The sequence below is a fragment of the Sturnus vulgaris genome, chromosome 7 (assembly GCF_052056855.1).
Source record: "Sturnus vulgaris isolate bStuVul1 chromosome 7, bStuVul1.hap1, whole genome shotgun sequence".
In the NCBI taxonomy this organism is placed as follows: Eukaryota; Metazoa; Chordata; class Aves; order Passeriformes; family Sturnidae; genus Sturnus; species Sturnus vulgaris.
In genome coordinates, this window is record NC_142249.1 from 22183651 (window position 1) to 22198145 (window position 14495).

Genomic DNA, 14495 nt, shown 5'->3' on the forward strand with positions numbered 1-14495 from the left:
CAGCATATAGTCTGTGCTTGCTTGTTGTCTTGGGGTCAGGTTAATGGTAGACTGCAGCTGACCCAAATGCAAAGAGTAGGTAAAGTCTGGCTGTTGAGCAAGATGTCATTAGTGCAGTGACTTTACTGACCTTCATTTGTAAAACCCTCAGTGTAAACTTAGTGACAAATTTTCCTCTGACCTTTGGTTAGTCTTTATTTTCCCTCTTTTTGTAGTTGTGCTCCTGGACATACAGTACACCTTTGTCTAGAGCAAAGGACACCCCTCCCTCCCCTCGGTAACTGGTCTTTATTATATAAAGTAGCACAGAGGTACCATTTGTACCAAGAGGAGCCACTGGAATACTGCACTCATGTTATTTCCGCTGTTCCTAAACATCTGCAATCTTTATGTGTGTTGTAAATTCTAGGAAGAGAGATATTGACTGCTAATAGAGTGGAAAGTGTTGAAGATTTGGCTTTTGACTGGATCTCAAAGAACCTCTACTGGACAGATCCTCGATACAGGAGCATTAGTGTGATGAGGCTGGCAGATAAATCTAGGAGAGCTATTGTTCAGAATTTAAATAATCCTCGCTCAATAGTGGTTCATCCTGTTATTGGGTAAGTTTAGGTTCTCATTTTAAACTATATGTACAAATGTATGGTTTAAACAGAACTGGTGAGATTACATTAACATCTGATTCTGGATTTTTGTTCTTTTTAAAATACCATCTCTTTTCAGTTGTCTTGTCTTAGTTTTGTTTGTTTTATTGCAGCCTAGGATTCAGCACCCAGAGGAAAGGGCATAGTGAGACAGATTCTACATGACAGAAGCACTCAAAAGAACTCTTTTAAGAGCACCATGGTTTTTTCCTTTTACTCCTGTTCATTCATAAAAAAGCAAAAGAACTTGGTTTCTTTTTATCGTTCAGAAAGCTATTTCTCATAGTTGAAAGATGAAACTTGCTAAATTGTTTTTAATATACTTTCAATTCCCAGATTGCTAACATTGGTTCTGTAGGTTTATTTCTCTGAATTACTTTATTTGAACCACACTGGATACTACTGTCTGTATTTGATACAGACCTTACAATATGTGACTCCATACACAAAATAAAGCCCTGCTTTTCTTTGATGGAAATGCTTACTTTCAAATTCCATGCTCTATGTTCTTTCCCAGTGCCAAGACAGTGTTTCTTTGACAGCATAGTTTGGCTTTGTAACGTCGTACTACTGAATTTCTTGATTCTTGGGTATTGATTTATCATGAGTAACCAAATACACTATTTTGGAAGTAGTCTCATAAGAATAATGTTGAACCTGGATCCTTGGATATCCCAACATTTTTTGTTTGCTGCTTTATAAAATTATTTAGCATTAACTTCAACTCTTTGACTGTAAGCATAAGTCAAATGGATCAGAAAAAAAATTCTTGGTAGTATTCACGCTGGAAGATGCATTTTTGATTGATTCTATTTCTCTGTCAGTAATTACATGAGCATCTTAAAATTTTAACCAAGTTATGGATCTTTTATATCAAAAGGGCCAAAATACTTCCAAAGATCCTGGTAGTTGTATACAAGATATATATTAATTGTTGGTACCACTGCCAACTGAGGAGAGGGACAACATGAAATGGTATATTTTAAAGTTATGTGAAGGATGTGATACAAAGAAAAATGTTAATACTGTTTCAAATGTTTGCTCTGTTTAATCACATTATATAATTTTTTTCTGACATGTGTCTTTTCAGGTATATATTCTGGACAGATTGGTTCCGTCCAGCAAAAATCATGAGGGCCTGGAGCGATGGATCCCATGCCTTGCCAATTGTCAACACAACGCTAGGCTGGCCTAATGGCCTTGCCATTGACTGGAGGTAAGGGCAACACAGAACACAGAGAAGCTTTTTTTGAGCAAATATCTTTCTCCCTTTAAACTCTTAGTGAGTGAAAAGGAAAGAATTATGTCAGATTGCATGCACTGGCACTCTTTTCTTGAAGACCTTACCTTTCAATTGGTTGGAAAGCCTTAAAATGTAAGGTTTTCTCAGAATCCTTCCCTACACACCCCAATAGCTTTTTGTAGGTTTAATCTTTTTATTGAAGAAAATACTAGTGCTTCCTAATGGACATAATGTCACCTAAAAATACATGACATTTTCATTCTTTTTAGTTCTCTAAGATTGTACTGGGTGGATGCTTTTTTTGATAAAATTGAGCACAGCACCTTTGATGGGCTGGACAGACGAACTCTTGAACATATTACTCAGATGACTCACCCATTTGGCCTTACTATTTTTGGAGGTAAGTCTGGCATTGAAATATATTATCTATTACTATCAGAGATTTTTCTTTTTATATGATGATCTGTGAGTTTGTGACATAAAATGACAGATTTTTGTAACACTGATTTTCCCAGAAAAGCACTCTTGAAAGTTTCTACTAAAAATATGTATTTAGTACTTGCTTGTTTTTAGAACTGGTGTGATGCATATTTGTTTTTAAATAATTTTAGACAGGTCAGGTAATTCATGTAGTGCAACAAGTCAGATATGCTGTAGTAATTATAGCTTCCAGGGTGAGCTATTCATGCTGAACAGACAAAGTCAATCACCACTCCAGTGATGGTAAGCATTTCAGGATTTCTAATAATGATATGTAAAGTTTATTAATGGAGTTATGTTGTGTCTGAAGAAAGATGTCAGTATATGACCCTTTTTGATCATGTATAAAAATATCTTCAAAACTGCTCTAAAATTTTCTGTGAAGTATCTTAATGAATGACTTAAAATTGCCTTGGAATTTGAAATTCTAGTTGGGTTTGTTTATATGTCAATTTCAGTAAAATTTGAGAAGGTGTTCCTAAGTTATGTTTGCCTTTGACTGAAGGCTGAGTTTGACAGCATTATAAGTGGTAAAGGCGTTTTTGTCTTTTTCATGAAACAATTATGAAAAATGGTTAAATTTTCATGAAACGTCATCTAGGGTTTTTTTATGATGTTTGATCTTTTATGTCATATTTCTATATAATATGTTAAATATTTTTCAAAACAGGTTATGCCTATTTCACTGATTGGAGACTTGGTGGAATAGTTCGAGTGAGGAAGTCTGATGGAGGAGAAATGACAATTATTAGGAGGGGCATTAGTAACATTATGCATGTTAAAGCATACGACGCTCATTCCCAAATAGGTGAGCCCCTTTCTTGTACAGAGGGACGATGTGAAATAGGGAATAAGGGACAAAATGTCAGGATAGCAGATTTCCAGTTTCAATTCTATAAATGGCTGCACTGAATCATAACTAACATGCAAGGGAGGCAACACAGGTACTTGCAATCACGTGTTGTGTATTTCACTGCTTTGTGACTGGATGCAATTTCCCTCTACCCCTTCTGTTGCTGTACTTAACAACCAAGCAAAATGAAATTACTATTCCATTGTGTTTTGTGTAATTATATCACCAAACTGCAACTTCATATTTCTCCTTTTCTGGTAGAAGTTTTAGTTAAACTAAATTATTTATTTAGAGGAATTGGGTAAATATTTATTAATCAAATTACTATTCTTCAACTAATTACTATGTATAAATCGCCAATTTTTTCTTATTTTCTTAAATTCTATGCAATTCTATAATCTAAGCCAAGGATTTGGTATTGTAGTTAATTTTGTAAAACAGCCAATGCACTCATCAAACATATGATTAAACCTAGGGCTCACTGACTACTTGGTATCCAAAGATTTGATTTGCTTTCACATCCTTGGTCAGACAGAGGTTCTCATTTGTAGTAGTATAGTCATTTCCAGACAACTGCTGAAAATTGTCAACATACTATTAAATTTCACCCAATTTTTTTTCAGCTTCCATAAACATTTGTGTCAATGGAGAGTATATGGAATGCAACGCTTCTTTTACGTTACTTCTACTACCCTAACCCTCACCCTAACCCTGAACTTGACCTTTTTTTGCAGTGTATGCAAAACCAGGAGTTGCTACAGCACTTTTTTTTAGTTATGCATTTTTAATAGTTCCTAAGATGTTATCTGTAGTGTGTACATTGATTTTCTCTATCACTTTTTAAGGCTCCAACTACTGTAATAGAGGAACAAATCCCAATGGAGACTGCAGCCATTTCTGCTTCCCAGTACCAAACTTTCAGAGAGTTTGTGGGTGTCCTTATGGAATGAAGCTGGCTCCAAATCAGCTGACATGCGTTGAAGATCCATCCAATGAGCCACCCACTTTGCAATGTGGCTCTTACTCATTTTCCTGTGGAAATGGAAGATGTGTGCCTCGATACTACCAGTGTGATGGTGTTGATGATTGCCATGATAACAGTGATGAACAAAACTGTGGTTCTTTAAGTAAGTAATCTCTGTAATTTGCAGTTAGTGTTCCTCTTTTACAGTGCAGGAAATTTAATGAGTCAATATGGCTTCATAGGAATAAACTCCAATTTTTTAGGGTTGCATCTGTGAATAAATCCTGAAATCTTTCTGGGAGATTAGTTACTTTAGAAATTCCTTTGAATAATTAGTTACTTTGGAAATTATATCACAGTAATACAGGATTCAGTACCAGCCACTTAAACAATGCATGAAAATATTAATATCTCACTGTTCTCAAAATTCAATTTACAGAGTTACAAACATTTATTTTCTAACAAAAAAATTTGTCCTTATTAATTTTTTGTAAATTTTGAAAGATATTAGAGTATCAATAGCTTGCCTAATTTGGATGCATGGAGAGGAACAAGCCATCTTAGTAAAGATGAGGACACTTAAAAAAGTAGCACCATAAGAAAAATAACAAAAGCATATGCATTGTCTAACCTTCCTCTAAGATTAAAGCAGCACCTTTAATTCACTTAACATCAGAATAAAAGATTTGCTTTTCATAATATTTGGCTAATGCTGATCTATTTGTTACATCTGGATTTTAACAGTTAAGTAACTTAAAAGCACATTGGTTCATTTGGTTCACACTGGTTTTACAGTAAAGTGTCTCACAAAATATTTTGTTGTTCAAGTAAATTGAGAGAACAGTGGGATAATCATGGTTGATAAGGCATTGAAGAGAGGATAAGATACTGAAGATATTGAAGAGGCTTTTATGACATATCTTGTGCTTCTTCAGAGTTAATTTTTTAAATCCCAAACAAGAAAATAGGACACAGTAGGAAAATGTGCTCCCTAATGCATAGGACTAACTAGTATGACTGAAGTATAGACTGTTTCTTATTAATGGGCCATTTTAGAAAGCTAGAATATATTTTGGGGAAAAGTATAAAGCAAATGGTTACCAGAAGAAGTTACTTTTCTTGTTATTTAGATTGTTGTGGAGTGTCTAACTGTTTAATTTTTTTATTGCTTCCTGCAGTTTAAAAAAAGTTTGTGAGTATTCTGTTCAGTTCGGCACCATGTTGCATAACAGACATTTCAATTCTAAGCAATGTGCACTTTAGAATTTGATGTTGATTTTAGGCATTCTGTAAGTGTAATGAATATACTGATAACTGTTGCAGGAAAGGCAAGTTTTGGAGATCTTTATAAACACCTTTTGTTTTCTTTCTTTTTCTTTTTCAGACAATACCTGTGCTTCTTCAGCTTTTACTTGTGCCAGTGGACAGTGTATTCCGGGTCGCTGGCATTGTGATAAACACAATGACTGTTTTGATGGCAGTGATGAATTGCATTGTCCTACACAAGGACCCTCTTCATGCTCTGCAACTCAGTTCACCTGTGATAATAGAAGATGTATTCCAAGAATCTGGCTATGTGATACTGATAATGACTGTGGTGATGGCTCAGATGAAAAAAACTGCAGTGAGTGTCATGACTATCTGTTCTTTTTATAGTCAACTGTGCATATCTACATAGCTATATCTGTTGGTATAAGGATGATAAATGAAATTGGGAAAAAGGGACTAGTATCTAGGGGAAAAAAGGACTAGTATCTAAGTTAGACTGGTACTTTGTCCTTAAGATGTTGAAAACTTGTCCAATTTCAATTTCCAGGGCCAAGTAGAATGCAGAGAAGTAATTAAAAAAATGAAAAGGGGCAAATGTGATAATCAGAATCATGGTGCTTCATAATGTCATCCACTGTAATTAGCAAAAAGCAGTTAAGGCTGAGATGTCCTAAACACCTACTTCATGAGTGATCTCAGTGATGGCTAATGGTGTAGTCAGCTAACCTAGGCTGGAAGTCTTTCCCAGAAGTAAGATAGTAGCTTTTTCATATACTTTCTTTTGAGTTGTTTACCACTATGTGGAATATTTTATTTTATTTTCCATGAGCCCAAGCCTACATATAAATGAAAAATTGCCTGATATTAATTTATTAGTGCTTGCAATTTATATGATTGCTGGTTGCTGCACTATATGCTGCAAGTTAGGGATAATGTTCTTCTACTTTCTCAGCAATATGCTGATTTCAAAAGAGAGGAAAGAAACACATTTGCATTTATTGTCATTCTTAATAGCTTTCACAGGTACTTGTGAACCCAGGCAATTCCAGTGTCCAGACCATCGCTGTATTGACCCATTCTATGTCTGTGATGGAGACAAAGATTGTATAGATGGTGCTGATGAGCATGACTGCAGTAAGTGTAACTTTCTTTGTTGAATGCCTGTTTATTGTTTCCTCATACTTGCCCCCAAACAAGTATTTGGTGACCTCAAATTACCAACTCCAAGACAGCAGAATGCATAATAAACCTATCCATAAATTAACCCTGTTTGTGATGCTTTTGATCTCTGGGCGGATTGTGGAGGGCTGAAGTCTGTTTTCTGTCTATTACAAAGTCACTGCATTTTCTGTGTCTCAGGGAAATTACGGTCTTCAGTGGAACTGATACCATATCAGACTTAAGCAGTAGGGTGAATCTGATGCAGTCTAACTCTGTAAAATAAATAACATTCAATCTTTTTAAATTTTGTAGTATATAACTGCAGTGCCACAGAGTTTAAATGTCTAAGTGGAGACCAGTGTATCAGCACCTACTACCAGTGTGATGGTGTTTTTGACTGTAACGATCACTCAGATGAGGCTGATTGCCGTAAGTATATGGATGCTCAAAGACTTCACTTATTAAGTGATGCTTCTGGAAATTTCCTTTAATCTGCTATGTCAAATACTGTCCTTGAAATCTTAATAGTCTTTTCAGGGAAACTTGCCTTTAAATCATTTTCTGGAGCAGGAATTTCAAACATAGGTTCCAGCACAAGAATATCATAGAATCATAGAATGCCTTGGGTTAGAAGGAATCTTAAAGATGGGCAGGGATGCCTTTCACTAGACCAGGTTGCTCAAAGCCCCATCCCACCTGGTCTTGAACACTTCCAGGGATATGCCATCCACATCTTCTCTGGAAAACCTGTTCCAGTGTCTCACCATCCTGACAGTAAAGAATTTATTCCTGATATCTGATCCAAACCTATTTTCTTTCAGTTTGAAGCCATTCCTCTTTGTCCTGTAACTACATGCCCTTGTAAAAATTTTCTCCACATCTTTCAGTACCTGAAGGGAACCGATAAGAACGGCCACAATTAGGTTACCCCTAAGCTTACTCTATTCTAGGCTGAGCAATTTCAATTCTTTTAGTCTTTTCCTGTAGGAGAGGTGTTCCATCCCTCTAATAATCTTGGAGTAGACCAAGCAAATTGTGTAAGAGTTGGCAAGAGTAGATGGTTCAAGCAAAGAGAATATGCGTTCCTTTTGGCTATAACATTTTGTTTTACTTGGCATTTCAGACTCAGAATTTTAAAGTAAAATTAAATCCATTCATCTGAAAAAATTGATATTCATGAGAGTTAGACTGAAAATTTTTTTTAGTAATTTTTTACACTTAAATTAGTTAAAATGTTACAACACAGGGTGATGTAAGAGAAACTGATTTTCTGTAGCTTTGGACTGGTGCATAGGTATAAATATGTGCTTGCTCAAAGTATAACAATAGTTGAGTTGCCTTGCTGTCCACATTATCAAGTAGGAGTTAAATTGGTCACATTTTGAAATGTCATGTAGATTGACTGATTCTATGGCCTGATCTAAAAGCAATACAGTTCTCAATAGCATTGTACATAGTTATATAAGAGATGAACTGAACATAGTGGTTTTGCTTCTATGTCTAAAATTGAAACAGCTTCTGAACTGCTGAATGTCACTGTTCTAGCTACAAGACCACCAGGGATGTGCCACCAGAATGAATTCCAGTGTCAATCAGATGGCAGTTGTGTTCCTGATAACTGGGAATGTGATGGCCATCTTGATTGTGCAGATGGCTCAGATGAACATCACAGATGTCCTGCCAGAACATGTCCTCCATCGCTTTTCCGCTGTGATAATGGCAACTGTGTGTATCGAGCGTGGATCTGTGATGGGGATAACGACTGCAGGGATATGAGCGATGAGAGAGATTGTCCAACTCAACCTTTCCGGTGCCCCAGCTGGCAGTGGCAGTGCCCAGGTCACAGTATCTGTGTGAATCTCAGCAAAGTATGTGATAATTCTGCCGATTGTCCTAATGGAGCTGATGAATCCCCACTGTGCAGTAAGTTACTGTTCAGGTATCTACTATAGACTATGTGTTATATCTTCAGAAAGAAATGGAATATTCAGCATGCTCTATTTAATGTCACAGTGTTTCTAGCAGAAATGTTAATAAACACAGTGTAATTTGAGCTCAAATTTCTAAGTGGAACTTGCTTTCAGTGAAAAGAGACTACAATGATGACTGAGGAATTCATTTGTTATGTCCAATCTTGTACTCTGAATTCCAGTGTGACTTTCACTAACTTTGGAATTCATTTGCTATGTCCAGTCTTGTACTCTGAATTCCAGTGTGACTTTCACTAACTTTAGATTTTCATATAGCTACATGGGAATGACCTTTGTGTTCCTGAACATAATCACTAAAGCATAGCATGCTTTAAATTCAGATTAAATGTGATTCATTCCTTAATATTCTCTTTTAAATGTTTAGCTTTAAGAATCATTATTAAAATCAAGAAGTTCATGTGTAGCCAGAATTTGTATTTATGTTGATTATGAGTTGATTTAAACATAATCTTTTTCTTTCCTTCTTTCCTCCTTCTTCTCTTTAATCAATGCACATTCTCAGATGAACCCCAGCCAGGTATGATTATAAACTATTTTAAATTATTATTTATACAGCTTTAGGTTTGGAGTGGTAAATTTTCATATATTTCTAACTATTTTTTAAAAAGTTGTTGTATGTACTTTGACAGCCTTCTGCTTGGCATTTGTTTGATGGGATTCAGTACATGTGATGTTGTTACCTGCCTTTATGTGCACTGTGTATTTTGTGTAAGGACCACAATCCATTCTCACACTGCATAACTGATGATTCTGCAGTCAGATTAGCAGCAGTCTTAGGCTAATAATGCAATTGTAAAGACTTAAATTCATTATAGGAAGTCTTTGTTGACTATTTGCTTATCTCTTTCCCCAACCCAACTTCAGATCAGGAAAGCTGCTCTGACAATAATGCTGGCTGCACTCATGAATGTATTCAAGGACCTTTTGGAGCTCAGTGTACCTGTCCTATTGGATACCAGCTTGCAAATGACTCCAAGACCTGTGAAGATATTAATGAATGTGACCCTCCAGGCTTTTGTAGTCAGCACTGTTACAATGAGAGAGGGTCTTTTAGGTGTTACTGTGATGAAGGATACATTCTAGAAGCCAATGGGAGGTCTTGTAAAGCAGCAGGTGAGAAACATTGATGTCAGACTAAAGAATGACAACAGTGTCTGAAAACTTTGTGTCTCAGTTTGAAAGACAAGTGTCTTCCAAGGTGGGAACCTCTCCTGGAATGGAGAATATGACTCCCTTCCCTCCAAATTATAATAATTTTGAAATTAAGGGGCTTTCAGGCAAAGATATGGGAAAAAGAATAACAATTCTTTATTAATATATATACACACGTGTATGTGTCTAACAAGAGGAGCAAACCAAACCAAAGGCAGTGACGCCTTCTCGGGGCCGCGGGCTCTTCCCCTTTGGTGCCGTTCCAGGCACAGCCGGCAGGGGGCGCTGCTGGCTCCGGGCAGGGCTGGTGCTGTGATTCCCTGGAGCCGGCAGGGGGCGCTGTGGCGCGAGCGCAGCCGCGTCTCCCTCAGGGGTCATGGCGGGGGGGCTGGAGGGCAAAGTGGGCTGAGCAGGAGTCTGGAACAGCGGCTGGAACGGCGGGGACCAGCCGGCCCCAGAGTAGCAAACGAAATGTATCAGAAACTCCGCAGTTGTAGCAGGAGCCATGGGGGTTTCCTGGCAGGCAGAGGTGTGGGGTTAGAGTGAAGCGAAAAATCTGGAGCAGTGTCAGGAAAACGATGGGGCTGGGCAGTGGCAGCCCAGCTCCGGAACGCAGCCAGGAAAGGCTCCTTTGGAGGGGGCTGGGGGTCCCGGGTTTTCCCCTGAGGCACTCAGGTAAATGGTGAGGGTCCTTTCTAGTGGGTAAGCTATTAATAAGGTCCCAGTCCAACAGCTGCTCTTACAAGCAGATGCTCACCCACAGTAAGGAAGCAGCAGTACAGGGCTGGGTGGTGGCAGTGGCAGCTCGATCTACCTTCGCCTCCGATGCTGACAGTAAGAGCAAGAAGAATCGAATCCAGCCCCTAACCCCCCAGCCAAAATCTGATGGTACTGCTGCCCTTCCCAAGAGAATGCCCCTCAACTGCTAGAGCAGCCAGTTCCACTCATTCCCCTTCTCCTTGGCTATATACTTTGTCTCTCTAAAGTACCAGTCGTTATTGTCTCTTAGCAACAAATGGGAGAAAATTCCCTGAGAGAAAGCAACAAAAGGAAAAATCCTAACCCCCAACACTTTGCCATTATGATATTGTTCTCTTTTAAAAGAGCTGATGTAAACAGCCACTTAGAGCTATTCATGACAGATGACCTTGAGAATTAAAACTGTCAGCCGAGGGGTTCATTAGAAACTAATATTTCGTTGAAATAATATATTTAAATGAACACTGTTATTTTTAGCCTGCAATGGTCAAAAATAATGTTTTGAAGAAAAGCAATGTCAGAGACTTGTAAGCCATAGACCAAAATTAACTGTTCATAAAGTTCAATGCTCATGAAGTATTTAAATCCCAGCCTTTCATAAGACTTACCTGGTCCCTATGCTGCACTTTGCTCATTTGTAAGCAGCAAACATCACTGATACAGCCTGGAAGCCAGTTGTTCTCTGTCTCTTATGTAGAACACTGACAGGGCGGAGGAGCCATATATCCAGTGGAATTTGCCTCTACAGGTTTCCTGGTTTAGGGATATTCCACAACTTCCACAACTCAGCTTGTGGAAGACACTTGCATTTTTCCTGCACATAAGCTTGCAGTTACTAATAGGGAGTTTCTTTGCTGTCTTTATGGTTGCTACACTTCAGTTGTTTATCAGCATGTTATCTGTGCAACCTAATTACAGCAATCTATGGCTCTCTTGTAGTCTATTTCTTCTCTTCTGTTCTCACATGATCTAAAGGGGGAAGAAAGAGAAGGTGGGTTAAAGAGGAGGGAGACCAGACTGAGTAGAATAATTGGAGGTACCAAAAACTTTGGGAGTTGAATCAGGAGTGGGAGATGAATGAGTTTTATGGAAGAATGAGTGTTGGATGTCAGCAGCAAACTGGTTAGACCCTGGGTAGGACCAGATAGGAGGTCCAGATAGGAGCCTGGAAGGGAAGTCTCTAGAAAGAGTTATGGAGAAAAGCCAAGCTAGGTTTAAAAGTCAGGATGCACAGACTGAATAAGATATCGTATCTTGGCCTGAGAATTGATTCAAATTTGTCCTTTAAATATGTATATCTAGATACTACAGTTTTGATGCTATAAAGTCATGTTAAATTACTCAGTGTTTCTTTTTCTCTCAGTTACTGTTTAGCAGCTCATTGGTTTATCTTAATTTCTATTCCTCTGACAGAATCTGTGAATCTTCTTTTGCTGGTGGCAAGTCGTAACCAAATCGTTGTGGATAACATCACTTCTCAGTCACACAGTATCTATTCTCTGGTTCGGGATGGAACAAATATTGTGGCTATTGATTTTGATTCAATCACAGATCGTATCTTTTGGTCTGATACAACACAGGATAAAATTTGGAGTGCTTATCAAAATGGGACTGACCGAAAAATAGTAAGTTTTGCTGAGTAAGTTTTCTTGTCTTTTATGGAGAGAAAATCAAGACCCTGTGTCTTCAGTTAACAAAGGGGAAGAGGGAAGTCCAAATATAGTAAGAAGAGAGATAACAAAGTGCAAGAACTTTGTAGATGCTAAGCTAACACTTCATATAGCTGTTTGAAAAAGGAAACTGAATGCTTTCAAGAAGCCCTTTTTAAACATCAAAATATAAGCTGGTTTTCTTATTAGTAAATTCTGACTTCAGTAGACCTGCTGAAGTTAGTAGGAGTGTTTGGGTTTATGCTTTGTCATAATTTTGAGTATGTACATCATGATTCATTCTGCATAATCAGCCTAGAAGGTACTGGAAACTTGGTTCATCATTTTCCATATTTATAGAAATACAAAGGGTAAAATCTAATTTAATCTTTTCTTTCTTCCTCCCGCCTGCATTTTTGTTCTTACACAGGTGTTCGACAGTGGTGTCACTGTGACTGAAAGTATAGCAGTCGATTGGGTGGGTCGTAACCTTTACTGGACAGACTTTGTTCTGGAAACGATTGAAGTCTCCAAAATGGATGGGAGCCACAGGACTGTGCTGATTAGTGAAAATATTACAAACCCAAGAGGACTAGTGTTAGATCCCAGAATTGAGTAAGGTTTTTCAAATTATTTTAAATAAAGATGCTTATTTTATGATGTAACTATTAAAATTTGAGACGTGCCCAAATTGTTTTGGAATTGTAAATGACAAGTGGAAGAGACAACTTAAAACAATTTAGTGTGTTTGCAGAGTTGATTAATATTTCAAGTCATGAGGTAATTACTGGTGATATGTTGTTCTGTTTCAGTGTAACAATATGGCTTTTTTACCTATAAAAACTTTTTCTACATTTGCTTCCTAGTTAAGAAGTATTAATTCAAAAATATGATGTATTACTTTGATTGGTGGTATACCACAAACTTGTATGTGATTTCATGTCATATGCTTACTTTCATAGCCCCAAGTCTAAAATAATTATCTAGATAGTATTGTTACCACAAAAGCACCTTCCCATTTCAGACAGTAAGTGGTATAGAATTGTGGGAATTTGAACTGTTCATGTACAAAATTTTACTCCTTTTTGAGGTCTTCAGTGTCTTGAATTCTGTTTACTGCCAATTTCAGTGCTGTTAACATTATCAATGCATACCTGTTAGAGTGTAAGCCTGTATTAAGTTATTATGTAGCAAGTGGAGAATGAGATTATAATCAACATTAAAAACCAGTGACACCAGTAGCTTCTGTATGCTGCTATTATCAACAAATAGAAACAGCAGTAGAAGTATTAAAAGAATTTTTATAACAGAAATCACTGTAATATCTTAAGTAAGCGTATTGCTAAAACAATTTTTTTTCAGTATCATTGTGTAGGACTGTTTGTAGAAAGATTGCTTCTATGTTTTTGGCTAATGACTCTTTATGTAATGTTTCTCAACAGGCAGCTAGGTTTTTTCCCAGATTGCTAACCACAAGTTAATTTTTCAGTGCTCATGTAATGTTCTGGACGGACTGGGGCCAAAACCCTCGAATTGAAAAAGCCAGCATGGATGGTAAAATGCGCACAGTGATTATTAATAATAAAATCTACTGGCCCAATGGACTTTCTATTGATTATCCAAATAAACTTCTCTATTTTGCTGATGCTTACCTTGATTATATCGATTTCTGTGATTACAATGGAAACAACAGACGACAGGTGGTTGCAAGTGATCTGGTAAGACATTAATAAGGAACCATTGTTTTCCCATGTCCCTGCTGATAGTACTTGAAAATATATTATCGTTGTCATAGACTTGGGTGTATTTTTCTTCAAAATTAGTGGGTGAAGCAGATGTGAAGTATTTTATCTGCTTCCTATTGTTTTCCTGTTGGAAAAAGAGAAACTCTCAGGAGATCTTCAGTAGAGTCTGGAGCTGCATGTAGCCTTAGTGCTTTAGATTGTTCTCATCTGTCCTGTCTGCATGCATGAAATCTGAAGGTGACATCTGACACTACTGCTACGAGGTGGTGCATTTTCCATAGGCAAATATAGTACAAAAAGCCTGGAGAAACTTCTCCTGGTCTTTTGTGAATGATTATTACTACTACTCTTGACAGCAGTGAAGGGTTTTGTGCTACTACTTGCTGTATGCATCCCTCTTACAATCTATCTCCCAGTGAAGTGTTGCTGGCAGTTTGTAGCACTGTCCTTGTACCAAGAAATAGTGCAGATGTTCAGCTGGTACACAGAAACTGGTATCAATAACTATGTGAATGTTTTCAGTAATTGACTCCTGGGGCTTTCACTTTCAGCTGGAGAGACAATTAGTGTGAAATAGGAGCCAAG

General features: G+C 37.5%; 1 protein-coding gene across 1 annotated transcript in view; it reads left to right on the top strand.

The window, feature by feature from the left end:
- The window catches only part of LRP2 (LDL receptor related protein 2), a 113579-nt gene that overhangs the window by 41483 nt on the left and 57601 nt on the right, over window positions 1-14495 (top strand). Inside the window, exons 17-30 of the mRNA XM_088168084.1 lie at window positions 410-602; window positions 1735-1860; window positions 2157-2287; window positions 3038-3175; window positions 4066-4347; window positions 5569-5808; window positions 6468-6587; window positions 6927-7043; window positions 8160-8537; window positions 9108-9122; window positions 9470-9718; window positions 11930-12141; window positions 12596-12780; window positions 13655-13883. Of these exons, the coding sequence (XP_088024210.1) occupies window positions 410-602; window positions 1735-1860; window positions 2157-2287; window positions 3038-3175; window positions 4066-4347; window positions 5569-5808; window positions 6468-6587; window positions 6927-7043; window positions 8160-8537; window positions 9108-9122; window positions 9470-9718; window positions 11930-12141; window positions 12596-12780; window positions 13655-13883 (2615 nt within the window). The remainder of the gene's footprint in view (window positions 1-409; window positions 603-1734; window positions 1861-2156; window positions 2288-3037; window positions 3176-4065; window positions 4348-5568; window positions 5809-6467; window positions 6588-6926; window positions 7044-8159; window positions 8538-9107; window positions 9123-9469; window positions 9719-11929; window positions 12142-12595; window positions 12781-13654; window positions 13884-14495) is intronic.